The sequence below is a fragment of the Neolamprologus brichardi genome, chromosome 20 (genome assembly GCF_056152115.1).
Source record: "Neolamprologus brichardi isolate AB-2024 chromosome 20, ASM5615211v1, whole genome shotgun sequence".
Taxonomy (NCBI): Eukaryota; Metazoa; Chordata; class Actinopteri; order Cichliformes; family Cichlidae; genus Neolamprologus; species Neolamprologus brichardi.
Window position 1 is genome coordinate 6140450 of NC_142123.1, and position 18756 is coordinate 6159205.

At 39.8% G+C, this 18756-nt stretch overlaps 2 protein-coding genes across 3 annotated transcripts; one reads left to right on the forward strand and one right to left on the reverse strand.

The window, feature by feature from the left end:
• The first annotated feature begins 1862 nt into the window (after window positions 1-1862).
• Window positions 1863-8705, forward strand: alas2 (5'-aminolevulinate synthase 2). Its single transcript, XM_006785494.3, has 10 exons — window positions 1863-1987; window positions 2966-3320; window positions 3458-3550; window positions 3689-3911; window positions 4883-5067; window positions 5175-5354; window positions 6168-6332; window positions 7139-7407; window positions 7887-8049; window positions 8281-8705. Exons 2-10 carry the CDS (start codon window positions 2987-2989, stop codon window positions 8442-8444), a joined length of 1776 nt encoding a protein of 591 aa, XP_006785557.2. The 5' UTR covers window positions 1863-1987; window positions 2966-2986; the 3' UTR covers window positions 8445-8705.
• Window positions 8706-8867: 162 nt separating this feature from the next.
• Window positions 8868-17877, reverse strand: ttc34 (tetratricopeptide repeat domain 34). 2 transcript variants are annotated; one of them, XM_006785496.3, is made up of 8 exons: window positions 17794-17877; window positions 14348-16094; window positions 13968-14190; window positions 13339-13531; window positions 11568-11734; window positions 10446-10719; window positions 10057-10271; window positions 8868-9712 (listed from the first exon to the last, which is right to left on the reverse strand). In XM_006785496.3, exons 2-8 carry the CDS (start codon window positions 16063-16065, stop codon window positions 9167-9169), a joined length of 3336 nt encoding a protein of 1111 aa, XP_006785559.2. In that variant the 5' UTR covers window positions 16066-16094; window positions 17794-17877; the 3' UTR covers window positions 8868-9166. The 2 variants fall into 2 exon arrangements, with proteins under 2 accessions (XP_006785559.2, XP_006785558.2); XM_006785495.3 differs by lacking the exon at window positions 17794-17877 and adding an exon at window positions 17527-17545.
• Window positions 17878-18756: the final 879 nt, after the last annotated feature.

Below are 18756 nucleotides of genomic sequence, written 5' to 3' on the forward strand. Positions count from 1 at the left end.
TCATTGTAAATCCATTCAATTTTTATGGTAACCAGGATCTAGACTTTGTTGAACATTATGTAATATGAAGACAACATGTAGTATTTAAGTGACCAAGTAGTATTGGGGTAAAAGTTATTGAATAGTGTTGAAATGAAATGACAAAATTGTGAAGGATTAAAATATTCAAAGAGCTCAACTTACTTCATCTGAACATGTTTCAATCGCGTTTTAGAAACACAAAATGCACAGGTTTATTGAATATGAAAAAGTTGTGTTGATTTAACTCAGTTGTTTAAGTTTCTGCCAAAGCAAAACATTTGTGTGCAACAAATGTCCACTATTGAATCAAGTAAATCCAACATGGCCTTTTTTTCAGTGTGGATGGAGAGGAATAGAGATGAGTAAGCTGGGACAGCTCAGGTTGAGCGGTTTGGAGAGAAAGTTCGAGAGGCAAGGTTGAGATGGTTGGGACCATCTTAACTAAAACTAAACTTAAAACTAAATCTGAAAAAAAGTTAGTTAACTAAAATAAAAATAGGAGGTAGACTTTTGAAAAAATAAAATCTAACTAAAACGGTAAAATTTGGAAAACAAACTAAATTCATATGAAATTACAGAGGAAATCTGCTTAGTTAGTATTTGTTAGTTTAGTTTAAACATGTGTTCTAATGACAACTTGCCTGATGAGGCATTGATGGAGGTGTTTACTGAGACTTTGGATCGCTACAAGAAGCTGTCAGCAGTTAATGGACTCTATTGTTGTTTATTATGAAATATTCTCTATGTGGTTCTTAGTTTGTTTAGTCTTTACTTTTTCATCTTATATTTCCTTATTATTTTGAACCTTTGTTTCTTAGTTGAATTTGCTGTTAGTATTAGAGCTTATTAGTTCCTTTCATCACTTTGTCCCCATTTCAGGTTTATTACCGTCTGTGTTTACAGTCTGTCTACAGAGTCTCCATTTGGGTCATCTCATTCAACAGTTTACGACTATAGTCAGTATGAATTGAATGCTCCAATTATGTTCTTAGATAAACCTTTTAAGTGGCAGTGCAGTGCCGTTGTAAAGTAAGAAATGCCACAATTATTTGTGCTGTTTATGCTCTAGGTAGCCCTTAACACTTTTAATGCAATCAGCCAAAATTATAATATTTCCAAAGCCTTAAATACACCAAAACCTTTCCTATAGCCAAACCATTGTTTTTATTTGTGTTCTGTAAAGTCTCTTTATAGTCACGATGGAGATAATAACACTAGCCCCCAGAGTATAAACACCCAAAAATACAAGTATTTAAAGGAAAATTCAATACATTTGCAAGTAGAGCAAATAATTTGTGAAGATTTATTTTCTCTAACCTTCATCTGTTCTGTACTGTGCTGTACTGTATAAACTGTTTCTGTGTGAATACATTACAGTGTCACGGAGACAACTTTAAAAAAACAAACATATAAAACTGTATGTGTTATGAACATTCATAAAGAAACGTTAATCATACAATGTCCTCATTTCTCTGTTAAAGTAAAACACAAAGAGCCAAAAGAACCTGATAGTGTGGTTTATTATAGGAGATGGCATTGTGCTCTATATTGATAGAAAATTGCAGTGTGACTTGAACATGACATCATGTCTTCTGATAATTTAGGCTCATCATCTGCATTCATGCATTCTTTGTTGTGGTGTAATAGATCTCATATTCACAAGCTGTGGAACATGAAGATATTGAGATTGTTACCACAAACTTGTTCTCACCATTATTTTAAGTGGCAGTGCGTGCCACAACACAGCGTGTGCCGATAGGAACCCTATCAGCGTCTTTGCACCTCCCACAAACACAAACAACACCCTTTTGTGGCCCCCCAAAGCTGAGATCCACACGACACCTCTGATGGGTGGGAACTGAGCTGATTGCATAATGCTCCTCAACATCTGACCAATAACTGTTGACACTTACTGACCTTCTGCCTATTTGCTGTTTGGAAGTTCGTCCTCAGTGCAGGTCAACAGGTCAGTTTTCTTCATTATTAACCCTGCTCTAATCAATTATAGTCATTGTTTTTATTTTATTTTTGTTGTAATTGTAGATGTTTGATTTAAATATTCTTAACTGAGATAAAAACATCTGGTGTGGATACTCCATCATTAATAAATAAATGAGGATGTATTGTTGGTTAGCTGCCTTCTTCTTCTTGTTGCTTTGTGCGTCAGTATTTAAATGTATTTAAAGTAATTAACCAAACAATCATAAGGTGAAAAGATAATCTGACCTACTTTTGTGGTTTAAGTGGAAGTAGCAGTTAAAGATAACATCAGACTTAAAGAGAAAACCCAGACTTCACAACAACTGCTTCCCACACTATTTCTGCTGACTACAAAAATAATGTGGGTAATCATAGAACCTGTTCTGGTAGCCAACTAAACTACACATACAGGTGCTCATCAGCAAATTACAATATACATCAGTATATTTGTGTGCTATAGCGAGTATTTTTGTGCTATACCGAGTATTTTTCCTGAGTCTGAAAAACTTTTCAGACTCAGGAAATAATGGCCATTAACCAAAAAGAAACGTCTGTTTTATCGAATTATTTGAAAGCTTCCATGGTAATCAGACTCAGCTGATGATGCAAGTAAGGGTAGCTCTTACGTGCCTGCAGAGTTAAGATAAGCGGCTGCTCCATGCCGCACCCAGGAGGAGGCACCTACTGCTTTCTAAGCTGAGCCATTACCAGTCAAGTTGCCATTACCAGTTAACATCATTTTGCATTTTTGCATTTTTTGCATTTTTGCATGTTAAGCTAAGGCATGAGCTTTAGATCATTTGTGAAGGGAGTTAGGGAATTACCATATAGTGTATTTGACTAAAACAGGCTATTTTTCCCTAAAGTAATTAAATAAATAAATCTGGGTTGTATCACAGAGACGCTATGCTATGTAATTTATAATCTTCACCCACGTAAGGCAAAATCTTCTGTCTTAACCCAGAGTAAGAACAGCTTCAGTATCATGGCTGCCTTCCTCCATCACTGCCCCTTCCTCAAGTTGGCTCCAAAGCCGGCTTTAAGGAGAACCGGAGCCGCCTTGCTGTCTCTTGCGAATCACTGCCCCCTCATCGCTCGTCAGATCACCGTGAGCGGCCCGGGCTCTCTGGAAGCCAAGCTGAACATCTCGGCCCACAAACCCCAGGATCAAAAGCTTCCCACAGCTGAACAAAGGAGGCTCTTTGCTCAAACTGCTACTCAGGTAGCTGTGTCCGTATCAAAGGGATGCCCTTTTGTCAGCTCCCAGATTGGTATGGTCCGAGCCAGCCCTGAAGTACAGGAGGATGTCCAAGAAAGTGGTAGGAATTACGTACCTGCAGCGAAGCTGCCATCAGAGTAGCAGAATTTGAGCTTTAATAGAAGAAAATCTGACGAATTACAAAAATAGGGGACAAAGTATTTATAAATTTGACACAATCACACTCCTCTCTGACAGATTTGATGGCTTCTCTGAAAGGTGTAAAGGATTCTGCGTGCCCTACTTCAGCTCAACCCAACACTGTTACCCACCTCCTCAAAGACAACATGGGTATGTTATACAAATAAAAGGGCTTTACCCCTCCAGTCATTTCATTGTAATATTCTGTGGTAAATATTCAGCAATAAAAAGCTGTCTATTGGATGCTGTAGAGTAACTGAAGCCCAGTCAAAACTATTCTTCCCACAGCTGGCCCCAGCTATGACTATGATCAGTTCTTCATGGAGAAGATTGCTGTGAAAAAGAAGGACCACTCATACAGAGTCTTCAAGACAGTGAACAGGAGTGCTGAGGTCTTCCCGTTTGCTGAGGATTACTCCATTTCTGGGCGGGAAGGCTCCCAGGTGTCCGTCTGGTGCAGCAACGACTATCTAGGAATGAGTCGGCACCCACGGGTCCTCAGCGCCATCAGGTAACAGGACCCAGCAAATATCATGTCTTTGTAAGCTTGCAAAGGCATGTCTAATTATTTTGGGTGTTTTCATGATATGAAAATGACAAACCATGTAGACACTGTGTTTATAAAATATATGATACTAATTATAAATGTTAAAGGTGCAATGAGGAAGTCAAAATGTGAATGTTGTACTCAAGCAGTCAGGCCTGTATTTGGTAGTCAAGTCATGGGTCTGAGCAAAATTTGCTGACAGGTTTGAAAATTTGTACAAATATGACCGGCTCAAAATTTTAATCTATGCACTACTTGGTTTTGGACCACATATCTGCAGATACTGTTTGGATTTGAGTAATTAATTATCCTTATGCCGATACAAAGCAGCAGACTGGCTTGGGTAATCTTATGTTTAAATTGCATCATTCTTGCAAGAAGGGAAACCAAATAAACTCAAAGGACTCGAGAATTTGACGGAAAAACATAAGCATACTGGGCATAGTGTAGAAGATATGCGATTCACTTCAGTTTAATGCAGTTTTATTTATCTATTTTAAGGTATGGTTATAGAGAGAAAACCCCAACAATCAGAAGGCTCCCTTTGAGCAAGCATTTGGCAACAGTGGGAAAGAAAAACTCCCTTTTAACAGGAAAAAACTGCCAGCAGAATCAGACTCCGAGATTTCCATTTGCAATGACTGGTTAATGGTGAGGGGCAGAAGACAGGCTGTAGAAGAGAGACAGAGATTAATAATAACTAATGACTGAATGCAAAGTGGTGTGTAAACACCGGGAGAGTGGAAAGAGTTGAGTGAAGAAGAAACACTCAGGGTCACCTGATCCACCCCGGACTATAACTTTATCAAAAAGGAACATTTCAACCCTACTCTTAAAAACAGAGTGTGTCTGTCTCGCAAGTCGAAACAGGGAGCTGGTGTCATTGTTTTGTATCTGGGCTTGATGTTGTGCCTTTTTGTTGTGGATGTCCACAGAGACGCTCTGGACAAGCATGGTGCAGGAGCCGGTGGGACGAGGAACATTTCAGGCACCAGCAACTTCCATGTGTCTCTGGAGAAGGAGCTTGCCGAGCTACACCAGAAAGATGCAGCGTTGGTCTTCTCCTCCTGCTTTGTGGCAAATGACTCCACCCTCTTCACTCTGGCTAAGATGCTGCCAGGTAAATAATTACCTGAACATTAAAATCAATGTTAACTATTTATTAGTTATTTAGCAGTTAGCAGTTGTTTTTTATTTGTTTAATGATCTATTCACTGTTTTGTACAGGGTGCGAGATCTACTCCGATGCTGGGAACCACGCATCCATGATTCAGGGCATCAGGAACAGCGGAGCCAAGCGTTTCATCTTCCGCCACAATGACAGTCGACACCTGGAGGAACTGCTCCAACGCTCAGACCCTACGACACCAAAAATAGTGGCGTTTGAGACTGTGCACTCAATGGACGGTGAGAACCACAAAGTCAAACGTTTGAAAAAGCACATCAGCTGGAATTATAATACCTTGAAGGAGTTCCCTTCTAAGCAGATGCTGGGTACACCTCCTTTAAAAAAGTTCAACAATTATCACCAGTATAAGTTTAAAATTATATTTGATAAAGAGTAAACCAGAGGAGGAGTATTGTATTGTTCTCAGCTCAGTTTTTCAGCATATTACACCAGTGACAGCTCCATAAAGCACGAGCTGATCATACTTTTAAAAGCAAAAACTGATATTAATCATGTTTTTTTTTTATTCTTTTATGTGTTCTTTTATGTTTTAAATATTTGTTTCCAAAATCTGTGAGAATAACTCACCACATACTTCTTAATCACACATTTTGGATGCGGTGGTTGACAAATTAAAGGAAAAACACCCATCCCACCCACCCACCCTCTACAGTTGAGGGATCTGGTGTCTCTTTTTCGTAAAGTTGCTGTAAGTGATTAATTATTCTTTGCTTAAACATTTTTCTCCAAAAGGGAGTGACCTCTTTATCAATGAAAACTCCCCCATCTACAGTGCACTAGTCACTGAATGGTTTTATGACTCCGAAGATTACATAAGTCATAAACCATGGCCTTGAGATTCACCAGTTTTCAACCAAATTTAGCATCTTTTGGGCTGACATGTTCTCCACCTCCATCATGAAAACACCAGATCATGGATTAGCTATTGGAAAAGTTGCGCTTTTTCCTTCAGTATGTCACCTGTTTTAGATCTTAAATACTTGCTACTCTTATACCCTGTTGTTCACCTAAACACCGTTCTAATTTTTCAGGTGCCATATGTCCTCTGGAAGAGCTGTGCAATGTAGCCCATCGTTACGGAGCGCTGACATTTGTTGATGAGGTTCATGCCGTGGGCCTGTACGGAGCCCACGGAGCTGGAGTGGGCGAGAGAGACAACATTATGCACAAGATTGACATTGTTTCTGGAACCTTAGGTGAGTTATCCACTTCTCTCACAACCAGCAGTTTTGTCCTTTAATCTTGAGCATAAGCGGGACAAGGTAAACAGCTTCAAACTCTCACAAGCTCTGCTACTGGCCCAACTCCCATTTACAGCCTCTGCTGCAGTAACTGTCACTGTCGCATTGCCAACAAAGGAGCAATAACTTTTAACAGGCATGATACTGCTCCCCTGTTGGTTAAATAAGGTCAGGAGAGAAGTGAGCTCTCATTACAGGAAGCAGAGGTTTTATCAGCTGAGCGTCAGTTCTACTCCCTCTCTGGCTGTTCTGATAAAACTGTCCACAGGCAGGCTGCGTGGTTGAAACTTGATGCAAGGCTTTTGGTAGAAATCCTTGTGAATTAATCCCGGATTACAACATCCGACTTTTTCAAAGTCTGGTTACAACAGTTCACATGACAGTAAATGAAAAAAATAATGATGAAACTTAACTAAGAAACTGATACAAATTGACATGGGAGTGTTTTAGCTGGTGTATTAGAAATATTAAAATTCATTTGATTCAGACTTGATACATTTTGTGTAAATTTTTTATGTATTCTGCTTTTTTCAGTGTTTATATATTGATGTCACAATAATCATATTTTTACAATAAAAATGTAAATAACTTAAAATTAAAATCCCTGTAATAAATTTACACCTGTGAAATGTATTAATGTAGAAATAATAAAGTTATACAAAATGGCAATGTAAGAAAAAAAAGTATATCATTTTTATTTACACTTAATAAATGCTCTCCCCACCACTTTACATAGAATCTGTCATTTGTTACTATTTCAGGTAAAGCCTTTGGCTGTGTGGGAGGCTACATCGCCAGCAGCGCCGCCCTGGTGGACACAGTGCGCTCCTACGCAGCCGGCTTCATCTTCACCACGGCCCTTCCCCCGATGGTCCTGGTGGGAGCGCTGGAGTCTGTGCGGGTCTTGAAGAGTGAAGAGGGGCAGGCGCTCCGCAGAGCCCACCAGAGGAATGTCAAACACATGAGGCAGCTGCTCATGGATAAAGGCCTACCGGTGGTCAACTGCCCCAGCCACATCATCCCCATTCGGGTAAAAAGATTTAGTAGAGCTAAATGGACACTGGATTACAGCCACCGCTATTTCACTATCACTTGTTAGTTAAACCTGATTTCCCTTATTATATATTATAATACTTATTCATTTTATAAACCTAGAAAGTACAACGTTGGTCAGATGAAAATGGGAGGGTAACACAGACTTAGTTATAGTCTTTAACCGTGATTAAATTGCACAAATAAGTAAACAATTAAGTAAACTGAGTCTTAAATTTTTATAATAGGCTTGAACAACAGCATACCAGTTTATTTAATTAGTTTAGAATTTTTTATTATTTTTAACAGATTGAAATTTTGAGTAGAACCAATTAAGCAGCCCATAATTATCCCAGAGATCTAATCTAGACTCCACAGGCTGAGTAAAATAATTCATCCATGTATGCACTACCTAACTGTGCAGAATAAACGTTTCTCCTAAATGACATGTGCCATCTTTTATGATTTATTTTCCAGGTGGGCAACGCTGAGCTGAACACCAAGGTGTGTGACATCCTTCTGGAGAGGCACAACATCTACGTACAGGCCATCAACTACCCCACAGTGCCTCGTGGTGAGGAGCTGCTGAGACTGGCTCCATCTCCTCATCACAACCCCAAAATGATGGAGTACTTTGTGGGTGAGTGTGAGGCCACTTGCTGTAATTGGTAATGGTCAGTGCAAACGCTTTCCCACAAGACATTGTGGCTCTCCTGACATTGACCTGCTCCCCTAAATGACCGTGCTCTGTGGGGAGCTTAAAAAAATGGCACGTGCTAGAATAATCAGACCAGAACTTTTAAACATTTTAAAAGAAAATAAATATCAACATTTAACTGTTTATTCTTACAAACACTTTTATCATTCACAGGGAAACTGGTGGATGTTTGGAAGGAAGCAGGTCTTCTGCTCAATGGCCCGGCGACCGCTTCCTGCACCTTCTGTGACCGCCCACTGCACTTTGACCTCATGAGTGAGTGGGAGAAGTCCTACTTTGGCAATATGGAACCACAATACATTACTGTGTATGCATAATACCACAGTGAATGTTTCATCTCAGCTACATGAGCAGTGTATGCATAAATCTAATGCTATATACATCATACAATGCAAAAAGTCCAAGAGTAGAGGCACAGTGAAAACTACTTGTGTTTTGACATTATGTTTAATTATTCTCCAATGGCAGCAGTGTGAACTAAATTTCAGTGTTTATAGTCACATGTACTTCTGTGTGCTAAATTGTGTTTGCCACCATGGATATGATTAAAGATTTGTCTTCATTTGAAAAGCATAAAACCTGCACACTTGGCACTTTCTTAAATCACTTATCTAGGTGTGACAGCATTGAACGCTGAATGATTTTGCTTATACATTATGATAGCATAGTTATTGGTTTTTGTGATTATCATATATATTATATTGCTAATGTTTTATGTCATAAGTGTTTGTGGTGTGTTTGTGGTGTTAAATATTAATTCACTTACTCCTCTTATAATAAATATTTTGCTTTGATGTAATCATAAAGACACTGATGTTAATCCTGTAAGTTTAAACTGAACTTTGAGGGAATAATATAAACAGTAGCAATGTGTGCTCTGGAAACACCAAACATCCCATGAAATTTTGGAAGCTGAGCATAACAAAATGATTGGGATTAGGTTTTTCTTTTCTTTGTTTCTAATTTTGAGGTAGGACATTCACCTGATTGGAGCTTTTGCAGCTCCACTGGAGATTCTGTGTCCAGTTCACAGGCAACACTAGTTCACGTTGCAAGGATTGGCCACTTCTCGTTTGACTTTTGCCCTCAGTCTGCGGAGCTCTGTGTTCTCACTGTCCAAAAGGAGGCCACATTCAATCAAGGTCCAAGCCTTACTGAGATGTTGCTCCCCATAATGCTGCAGCGCCCCCCGCAGGAAGCACTCAGCCAGAGGCAGTTTTCCTAGCCCAGCCTCCACACACTTGATGGCCTGTTCTCTGTTGAGCTCCAGGGCCCGGATGAAGTCCTCCAGAGCTGGCCCTTCTTTGGAGCAGAGCACCAGGCTGCGACCTCGCAAGCACAAATCCTCCACCCGGACTTGAGGATGGTCTGAACAGCTGTAGTCAGGTCCATCGTGTTTCTGTATAACTCTGTCCAGATCAGATATAGCCCGCTCATGTAAGCCCAGCTGTGCCAGGCACACAGCCCGCTGGTGAAGATACTCCATTCTCTGACTGCCCCCTGATTGTACTGCCACAGTCAGGAGGGTAAGCGCCTGCTTCCACTGACCACATGATGACACACTGTTGGCCTCCTGAGCTGCTTCCTGTCCCAGTGTACAGTTAACATGTAGTTTAGAGTAGATATGTATCAGATTCACATTATTGACTTTGCCATCTAATTTTGGCATCTAAGATAGTCATTGTGAGATGGTGGACCCGCCACATGTTTGTACTGTATTTTACCATAAATGAAAATACATACATAGAATATATACAACCATAACACCCATTGGTTCAATAGAGAGAAATGATATGGGGATTGTTTTTGTAATATCATGGAAATATCCTGACATAAACGTTATTTTTTGATGAAAAATAACGCTGACAAAGCCAGAACTTTGGCAGATCTGCTCATCCGGTACTAAATCTGGGTTTCCTGTACACTTACCTGTGCCATGCATTTTCGCTGATTAAATGGGATGAGAGCCAGCAAGAAGTCAAAATAGGATGAATCCTTCTCAGCCAGTTTGCTGAGCCTGCGAGCTGCGCTGCAGTACTTCCTCTGCCAGGCATCCACCACACCCACCCGAGCCTGGGCCACTGCATCTCTTGGCTCCTGGCCAAATATCTGGCACAGATGAGCGCCTGCTGATTTGACCTCACCTGCAGCAGATGGACCATAACAGAAGCATGGATTACTGAAAACAGGTGATGACAGGTGCAATAGTGCTTTTTGTCAAATTGGAAACGTCACACAGCCTAAGCCATAAGCTGCTAGGCAGATGATTTCCAATCCTAGCAAGGATCCGGCTCAGACAATTTCCCCCACAATCTCACCTTTTGCCAAAAGGATGTCCACATAGAGCAGATGCCATCTGGGGTTTCTACAGTCAGCCCTCATCAAAGCTCCACCAATTATGAAAGCCTCTCTAAGCTGCTCTTCATGGCAGGGAACACCATGAGTGGCCACAATATCTGACAGGTTGGTACGACAGAACTGATGCAGCCAATCACAGACCAGCTTCTGTGCCCTGTCCTTGAGTGAAAGAATGTCTTTGGTCACTATGTCAGCATTTATCTGAAGTGCTGCCAGGATATCATGAGTACATTCCTAGAGGGAGAACAGAGTTCAAATGTTATACTTTATTTCAACGTGCAGTACAACATGCATATCATACTTTTCATAATTTTTCTAGACCATGTTAATAAGTGTTAGCATAAGACTGGTATATTTATAAAGATCACAATTCTGTGGCACCCCTTATTCAAACAGATTTCACCAGAAAGCCACAAGGTGTCGCTTTATGTTTAGGGGAAAACTCAAATTAGGTTAAAGGGTCAATGTTACGAAGAGAGAAAGTAGCCTTGGAAACTTTTTTTATTTTATTCTTAATTCAACATTAGGGTCCCTGTGGGGCATTTCACCAAAAGTGATTTTATTATTACAATATAATAAAACGGAAGCAATTTCTCTAAACACAGACTGATAAATTAACACTTTAATATCAAGGAGGCAAGGTGTAAGAGCAATATGATATATGCTCTCCAGGCTACACCAAAAGGGATATAAACTAGCTACCACTGTTACATTTAGTCAGGTCCTGGGTTCATTTTCTGCAATTACTGAAAATAAATACTGAAAATGTCTTTTAAGAGACATTTCTCAGGTCCACCAGAAGAAAAAAAACACATGTATAATTGTATGTTTTAAAGCTATGATTGTTGTTTAAATTATTCGAATGCTTAAATTCCTGTTATCAGGAAAGCCCAGAGGAGAACATTTTATTTAATAATTGTACATTACTTTAGTTTGACTTAATAGTAAGGAAGCTCAGGTTGTTTTACTCTACAGCTGTTTCACAAGCAACATGTCAGTCAAGCACTTAGCTGTAATCACCTGAACAAAAAGGGCAATAGTATCGAGTTTCACTGATAGATAAGACTAGAGGGAAAAAAAACCTTTTGTTGATTCAGCATGAGATATGTGAAACCTCTTCCACAGAGCGCATGCACGTGTTTCGGATGCTCCTTCAGAATGGCACTGAAGTCAAATATGGCTGTTTTTCGCTGACCCAGCAAAGCGTAGCACCTCGCTCTTTCTAGTAGTGATTCAGCTGCCTCGCCACCTGAGAAAAACAATGAATTGACTGTTTTTATAGTATGTGTAATCTCATTTTAGTGTCAGTTTCAATATTTGTATACAATAAATCATAGATTCAAATACACACAGTAGAAGTGCATTATATAGGCTGGTTTCAGGTCTTATGTTTAACCACAAAAGATGTGTGGTTAAATAATGCATAGCTAATCTACCTACGGATGAGGACACAGTGCTCAATTCATTCATTTCTCCCAATGATATTTAAAATTTCAGTTAAAATTATTTCTATTTGGACACAATAACAGAATTATTTCAGAAAGAAACGAGATTTACCACAGTCAATATAATTAGCCCCCTTAAAAACTCAAAGCACAAACCACTGATGTGAAATAATGTACCTTAACATTGTAATGCTCAAGGCTTGTAAAAATGGCACACAGTATAAAAACTTCAGCAAGGCTTTGAGCTGTCACATGAAAAACCATCATGCCAAAAACACAAAAATCAGTTTAGCTTGAGAAAAAAAAAAATCTTGATGCGCATAAAGCAGGAGATGGAGTGGACTGATAAGCATCATTAAGAAATTCTAAGAGAGCCACACAATACAGAACAAGCCTGGTAGAGGTAGGAAGCAAACGATTTCAATGACTCTGGAAAGAAAACTACTGAGAGAGATATGTAAAGACACTCGTGAATCACTTAGCCAAGTAGTCTCAAAAAAGACAGTCACTGCAGCCCTGCACAGGAATAGACTGCAAGAAAAACTCCACCACTGCACAAGAGACACTTTCAAATAAGACTGTAGTATACTAATGAAACCCTGCAGAAAGAATATGCTGCCTGTAAACTAGAGCTCTTTGGCCAAAGAGACGCTGCTGTATAACCCAATGAACATTGTACCCACAGAAAAACACAGCGGTGGGAGTAATATGCTGTGGGGATGCTTCAGTGCGGCTTGAAATAGGAATCTCGTCACAGTGGAAGGAATCACAAACTAAGATGGATTTGTGAAGATTTTAAAAGAACACCTCAACCAATCAGGAGCAAAACTGGGTCTGTGTCATCACTTTGTCTGACATGATAACGACCCAAAATATATGGGACTCCAGGTGAAGAACTAATTCCAGGAGACCAAAGTGAATGTTATTGACTGGCTTGTAAAAAGCCCTGATTTGAGACTTGTTGAAAACTATAATAAATGACTACACACTACACAAAAAGGATGCACAACTGACTGTTAGCATCATGGAGGCTAATCATTTGACTCTGGCAGTTATTGTGAATTATTTCGTTTCTGTGTCCAAAGTAAAAATCAACTCATCATCCAAAATAAAAATAGGATGTTTGGAAAAGCTGTGTCAAAAAGTTGTCTCTCTGTTTACCGGCCTCTGGAAATACTTTTTAAAAAATGAAATTTTCATAGTGGGCGTAATTATTCTACCATCTGTAATTTGTGTTATGTTCTGCAAGATATTTTAAAGTGGAATCTAAAAAAAAGCTTGGGTTTTGTGCTGAATTCCACAAATCATTACTCCAGTCTGCATGCAACAACCAACAATGTTAATACTTCAATAGTTAGCAACAGATCAGTACCAAATATCAATAACTCATCAAACAGATTCTATTCACCAGAGGCCATAATAGCAATGGAGAGATATGCCACAGCCTCTCTGACAGCGCTCTCCTCCCTTGCTCGGTCCAAAATGCGTTTTGCAGCTGAGTGGGAGTGTCCCTGCAGCAGTGCTCTGTCTTTCTGTTGTGCCACTGCCAGCAGGGGGCGCAAGCAGCTGGTATCGCCACACAAGATGAGCTTTTTCAGCAGCTACAGGAAAAATTGACAGACATGAAGAGTAAATCAGGACTATTCTGTGGTTAAAATCATTGTTAACATTTTTTTAAACTCAAAGCTACACTTTTCAAAACAAAACTGTAGCTACCGCACACTGAAATCAGACATTTGGATGCTTATCAGGAAATTTTAGAAGTGAATTGACCGCTGAAGATTTTTTCACATTTGAGCCCTCATAGCTCCTTATATCATGAATGTAATTACTTTAAAGGTGCATCCAGAAATTATTCAAAGGAAACTAGTTAAAAGAACAAAGGTGTTTCCCCAAAACTACTAATAATGAACTACACTCTGCTTTCACTCAGCTTCCTGCTTTATTTAGATATGTTTTACAAAATAAGCAAGTATGAAATTAAGTTTCCTAAACAGGAAACAAAAAATGAGAAATTGGTACCTCAAACTTATATACCTGATTGGTGTCATAAAGAAAGCCTCTGTGCAGCTGCAGCAAAGCAAGGCGAGCCAAGATAGGTGCCCGAGGATTGGTGGGCCCGATGGACAGCAGCAATCGGTAAGCCTCCTCCACCCGACCAAGCTGGTACAAGGCATCTGCTGCCAAGATCTGAGGCCCATCGGCACTGGGCTGGAGCTCCATCAGCAACAGAGCAAGGGAATGGACACCAGCAGGAGTCCTAACGTACAAAGCAGAAAAAAAACACAACAATCACACTGAGAAAACACACAACAGAGACCGTACCATCAATAAAGTAGACTTTTCCTGCTGTGACATGCCAAAATATTTTCTCTGAGAAAGCATTGCTCAGTAAACCATATCTAAAACAAACATACCTTGATCTGTGGTTGTCCCTCTTTGATACGGTCTGCATATGTTCCTCCTTTTGGTGCTGTTGGGAGTCTTCACCAGAACTGGACTTGGGTTTGTGATCTCTAGACCCTTCAAGCATGAATCGTCCCTGCTCCAGCAGAACAGTAAACAGCAGCCCACGGTAGTTCCAGGGTACCAAGCAGCGCACAGCAAATGCTGTTTCCTGAGGATGCAGCCTGCTGGCTGTCACATAGTCTAAAGCAGTCAGGTAGTTTAAGCCACCCATCATTCGCAGGAGGCCCCTGCCACAAAGTGCTCGCACACAGCTGGATGGGTGGGGGGCATTGTGTTCAATCACAGCCTGAAAGTCTTCTAATGCACCCTTCTGGTCATCAGACAGCAATCGTGCATATCCACGAAGGACGTGGACTGTGTTTTGATAGCTCTGCTGACCTTGTGCGGCAGCTAGCTGGCTGCAGATAGAGAGGGCCTCTTTGTGCTCTCCTCTGAGGAGAAGACAATCAGCCAGTCGGACCCGCAACTCTCTGTCTCCCCCACCAGGTTCTAAATGGCACAGGGTCCGTAACTGAGTGATAACAGGGTCCAGAAGTTCAACTCCGTCAGTAGATCGCAGATCTGCCCGGACAAGGACCTGCTCTCTGTAATCAGACAGGCCTCTCTCCGCCTGCTGACGGAGATGGTTGCAAGCTGCCACCCCAGTTCCCTGATCTGTGAACAGCTTTTGGAAGTAAATTCGGGCCGTGGCTGGGTGAGTCTCAAATGCTTTCCCCAAATCTGTGCACTCCTCTGTAATCTTTCCACCTGCTGAAAAGCAAGCAGCTGCTCGGCTTGTCAAGAGTCTGGCTGTCCTCTCAGGAGTTTCTTGGAGTAATTTTTCTATAGTACTCTCTGGTATTTTCTGGCCATGAGTATACTGCAAGAGGGAAGAGTATGCCTCTGCACTGTCCATAAACCTGCCCATCAAAAACAAATATGCTGCATTGAGTTCCTGTACTTCTTTGTTACTAGGTGAAATAGACAGCAAAAACTCAATAACAGTAGCAGAAGTTTCTTCTTCAAGCTTGTCATTGTCCTTTGTTCCCACTCTCCACTTGCTGTCAACTACCAGAGTGGGATGTATGAGCATGATTTGTTCTGCAAAGGCCTTCACTATTTTGGGTAAGTGTCCCGCTTGTCTGCTCTTCACCAGTGTGACAGTTTCAGACTTGCTATTCCGGTAAGCTTTGAGGTAAATCTTTAGTCCCTTTAACCTGTGAGATTCTGATAACAAGCAGGCGAGGGCTCGAGTTATCTCCAACAAAACATGAGTTGAACCCTCTGGAGGAAGGTTCCGCTTCCCTTCAAGCATAGCTGTGCAACGAGCAAGAATCTCCTCACAGGCATGCGTGTCACTCTGAAGAAGACACTCCATTTTGTAAATGGTGGCTAACAGATTGTTGGGACTGAGTGTGGAGAGGAAAACAGCAGCAAGACCTTTATTAAGACCCTCTGCAGGCTGATTCTTCACATGACTGTCAAGCCAGCCTTCTAGAGTAGCGATCACCAAATCCAGACCGGACTTATCCAGTTTTCTCATGTGGGACACCGCAGAGGTGGCGTGAGTCCTGAAGGCAGACATGTACAAGGAGGTGGCTCTCTCCAGCTCACCGCTCCGAAGGAACTTGTCTCCTTCCTTACATAGCTCTGAAATATTAACTCCAGGTCGAACCAAAGCAGTCATGATTGTTCAAATGGCTGGATTATTCATGGCTGTTGAAAGCAATTACAACATTGTAGTCTAATGGTTAACGGAGGAAATGAGGATAAAATATATCTGTCACATGTCGAAATGTAAAAAAAAGAAGAAGAAGAAGAAGTAATAAAAACAAGCACAAACAAGCATCTTTACTCTTCAACATAGAGTTTCGTCAATTTCGACAAGATCCCCAACACCATTATTTGAAATACAGCACCAAACCACGACAGAGCCTCCATCATGCTTTAGAAAATGCTGTAGAGACTCATTGTTGTACTCTCTAGACCTCTTCTGCACATACTGACAAAGATTTGAACCAAAAGATTTGAAATTTGGATTGATCTTCTGATCTTCAGTCCAGTTCTTGTGTACTTTGCCATATCTCAGCCTTTTCTCCTAGTTTCCCTCAACAGCCTCCCATACACAAAAGCCATTTCTGATCAAGCTTTGGTGAATAATATCATATGAACTGAAAAGCCAGATCCATCTCTTAGTTCCTGTGACAAATCTATGGTGGATTTTCCCCCCTGTTTCTTAATTCTTATCTTCTTTCTTAAGATATTGTTCATCTGCTGTAATTCTTTTAGACCTGCCACTTCTTCTTTTCTCCTACTACTAGTGCGGACTCCTGAGTTTTTTATTCAGGATATTTCACATAAATACAGATTATTCAGGATTTTAGGCAAGATGTTGTTATACTGAGTTATACTGATTACTCAGTATGGAACATTTATGATATAGTTTTCAACTAATAGCTCTTTGAGAATCACAATTGTTGGTGCAAAAATACAATTGTTTTATTTTTGGTATTTTTAAATATATATTTAACTAAAGAAAAACACATTATGTTTTATGACAGGCTGCTAGTAAAAAAGATAAAATTGCAAATTTTCAAAAGAAAATTTGCAAATTTTTCTGTTATGTGTAGACACAACACTAGTTCAGGGTTAGAAGACTTTTTATGCTTTTTATTGCATTGTTAAGTTGTTCAAAATAACCAAAACAAACAAAAAATTATCGGAAAATTATCAATTACAAAAACTGGAGTGAAAAGGTGTGAAAAAGTAGCCAACATCCAAAAAGAAAAAAACTTTGAAAGACCTTCAGAAAGCCTGGAGAACTATTCCTCAGTAACACTGTAAAAATGAAAAAAGAAAAAAGTCTTGTATGAAGGTAAGTATGTTGCTTAAATTTGTTACTTTGATGCCAAATTTAAAGACATAAGGAGTGGTTTGAAACTTTTGCACAGTGTTTTCTATTATTTATAACTATGTATTTGTATTGTTCTGACTTGATATTAGTTTGGTGAAATTTTACACACACACAAAATAAGATTATCATTGACAAAAGAAGAAAGACTTTATCTACTGCAAAGGGAACTGGTAAAATAAAATCGACTTGACTGGATTTGTACCAGTGGCTTTTATTGAGCCATTGTTAACCTACCTGTTACTGCGGCTTTTTTGACAACAACAGTAGACTGAATCCCTCAAGACTTAAAAATGTCTTTAAAATTCTATTTCACGGGTAGCGTCAACTTATTGTCTTGAATTAGACGTCCTGACAAAAGAAAACTGTCCTCCATGTTTGTAATTCAATAGCTATCCAGGTCAACGCTCACAAAACAGAAGCTGCAGCGGATTTTTTTAAGTGTGTAACAGGTGGCACTGAGACAGCATAAAATATATAATAATAATAAAAAACCACACATACACAAACCACAAAAACCTTTTTGTCTCGACAAACTCCTCCAGACTGTGTCGCGTCTCTTCTCAGGACGGGACGGTTTACGTCGCCAGCTGTTGTTTTTGAGAATCCGGGTCCGGTTGCCAATAGAAACCACTAACCCTCGCGCTTACTTGAAAACCACAGAAAACGTAGGAAGCCTGCAGCTTCCTTATTGGCGACACTGCATAAAATTGTTGATAAAAATCTCCTGCTCCTTCACGCTAACTCGGCGTTAAAGATATGCTGCTGGGAGCACGAAAAACGGTGCGAAAGGGGGAAAATATGTCATTTGGAAATACCTCCAAAGAGCCGTTCATTTTCCTACAGACATTTTAAGAGATTAAAAAAAAATGCTAAAACCGTCTTTAGTTAGCCTCTAAACTGTGCTGTAGCTGGTGCTCCCGGCGGTTAACTGTCTTTATTCGGTTCATTTATAGCACACGAAATGATTAAAAGAAAAGAAGAAATCATATGACAAATCGAAAAGGTGAAGGTTGAAGCTACAGCGTATATAACACCTATGATATAAAAGAAAAAGGTCAAGACACAAGGAAAATTAAATTAACTTCATCTTTAACCTCTTTTTAAAAAAAAAAAAAAAAATTAAAGTGCCAAAAAGTGATTTTCTGTGCTTATATTGATAAATATAAACCGATAAAAAGGCAGTAGTCAAGAGGAATTACAAAGCCTTTATATATATATAAAATAAAGAAATGACCTGTTTTGCAAAGATGTTTATGACTGCTTTATTGTGCCTACTCTGTGTTCAACATTATCATCTGTCCAAACTTTTTTTTTTTTGACACTTAAATATCTGTATAGAAAGCTGTGTTCAACTTATTGCGGTTTCTACTGCCCACTTGGCCAAGTGTGATGTGAAAACCACATTTCTAACTTCAATAAATCTTTTCACCTGGTTAAATAAGTACAAAACCTTTACCTTGTAAA

Excerpts from the sequence above, each read along its gene's own strand:
- ttc34 (XM_006785496.3), bottom strand. The coding sequence starts at position 16,065 with ATGACTGCTTTGGTTCGACCTGGAGTTAATATTTCAGAGCTATGTAAG. Across the intron at positions 11,735-13,338 it reads CATTGCTATTATGGCCTCTG|GTGGCGAGGCAGCTGAATCA; the intron begins GTGAATAGAATC and ends TGTTTTTCTCAG. Across the intron at positions 9,713-10,056 it reads AGCGAAAATGCATGGCACAG|GAAGCAGCTCAGGAGGCCAA; the intron begins GTAAGTGTACAG and ends ACACTGGGACAG.
- alas2 (XM_006785494.3), top strand. The coding sequence starts at position 2,987 with ATGGCTGCCTTCCTCCATCACTGCCCCTTCCTCAAGTTGGCTCCAAAG. Across the intron at positions 5,068-5,174 it reads TCTGGCTAAGATGCTGCCAG|GGTGCGAGATCTACTCCGAT; the intron begins GTAAATAATTAC and ends TGTTTTGTACAG. Across the intron at positions 5,355-6,167 it reads GACTGTGCACTCAATGGACG|GTGCCATATGTCCTCTGGAA; the intron begins GTGAGAACCACA and ends CTAATTTTTCAG.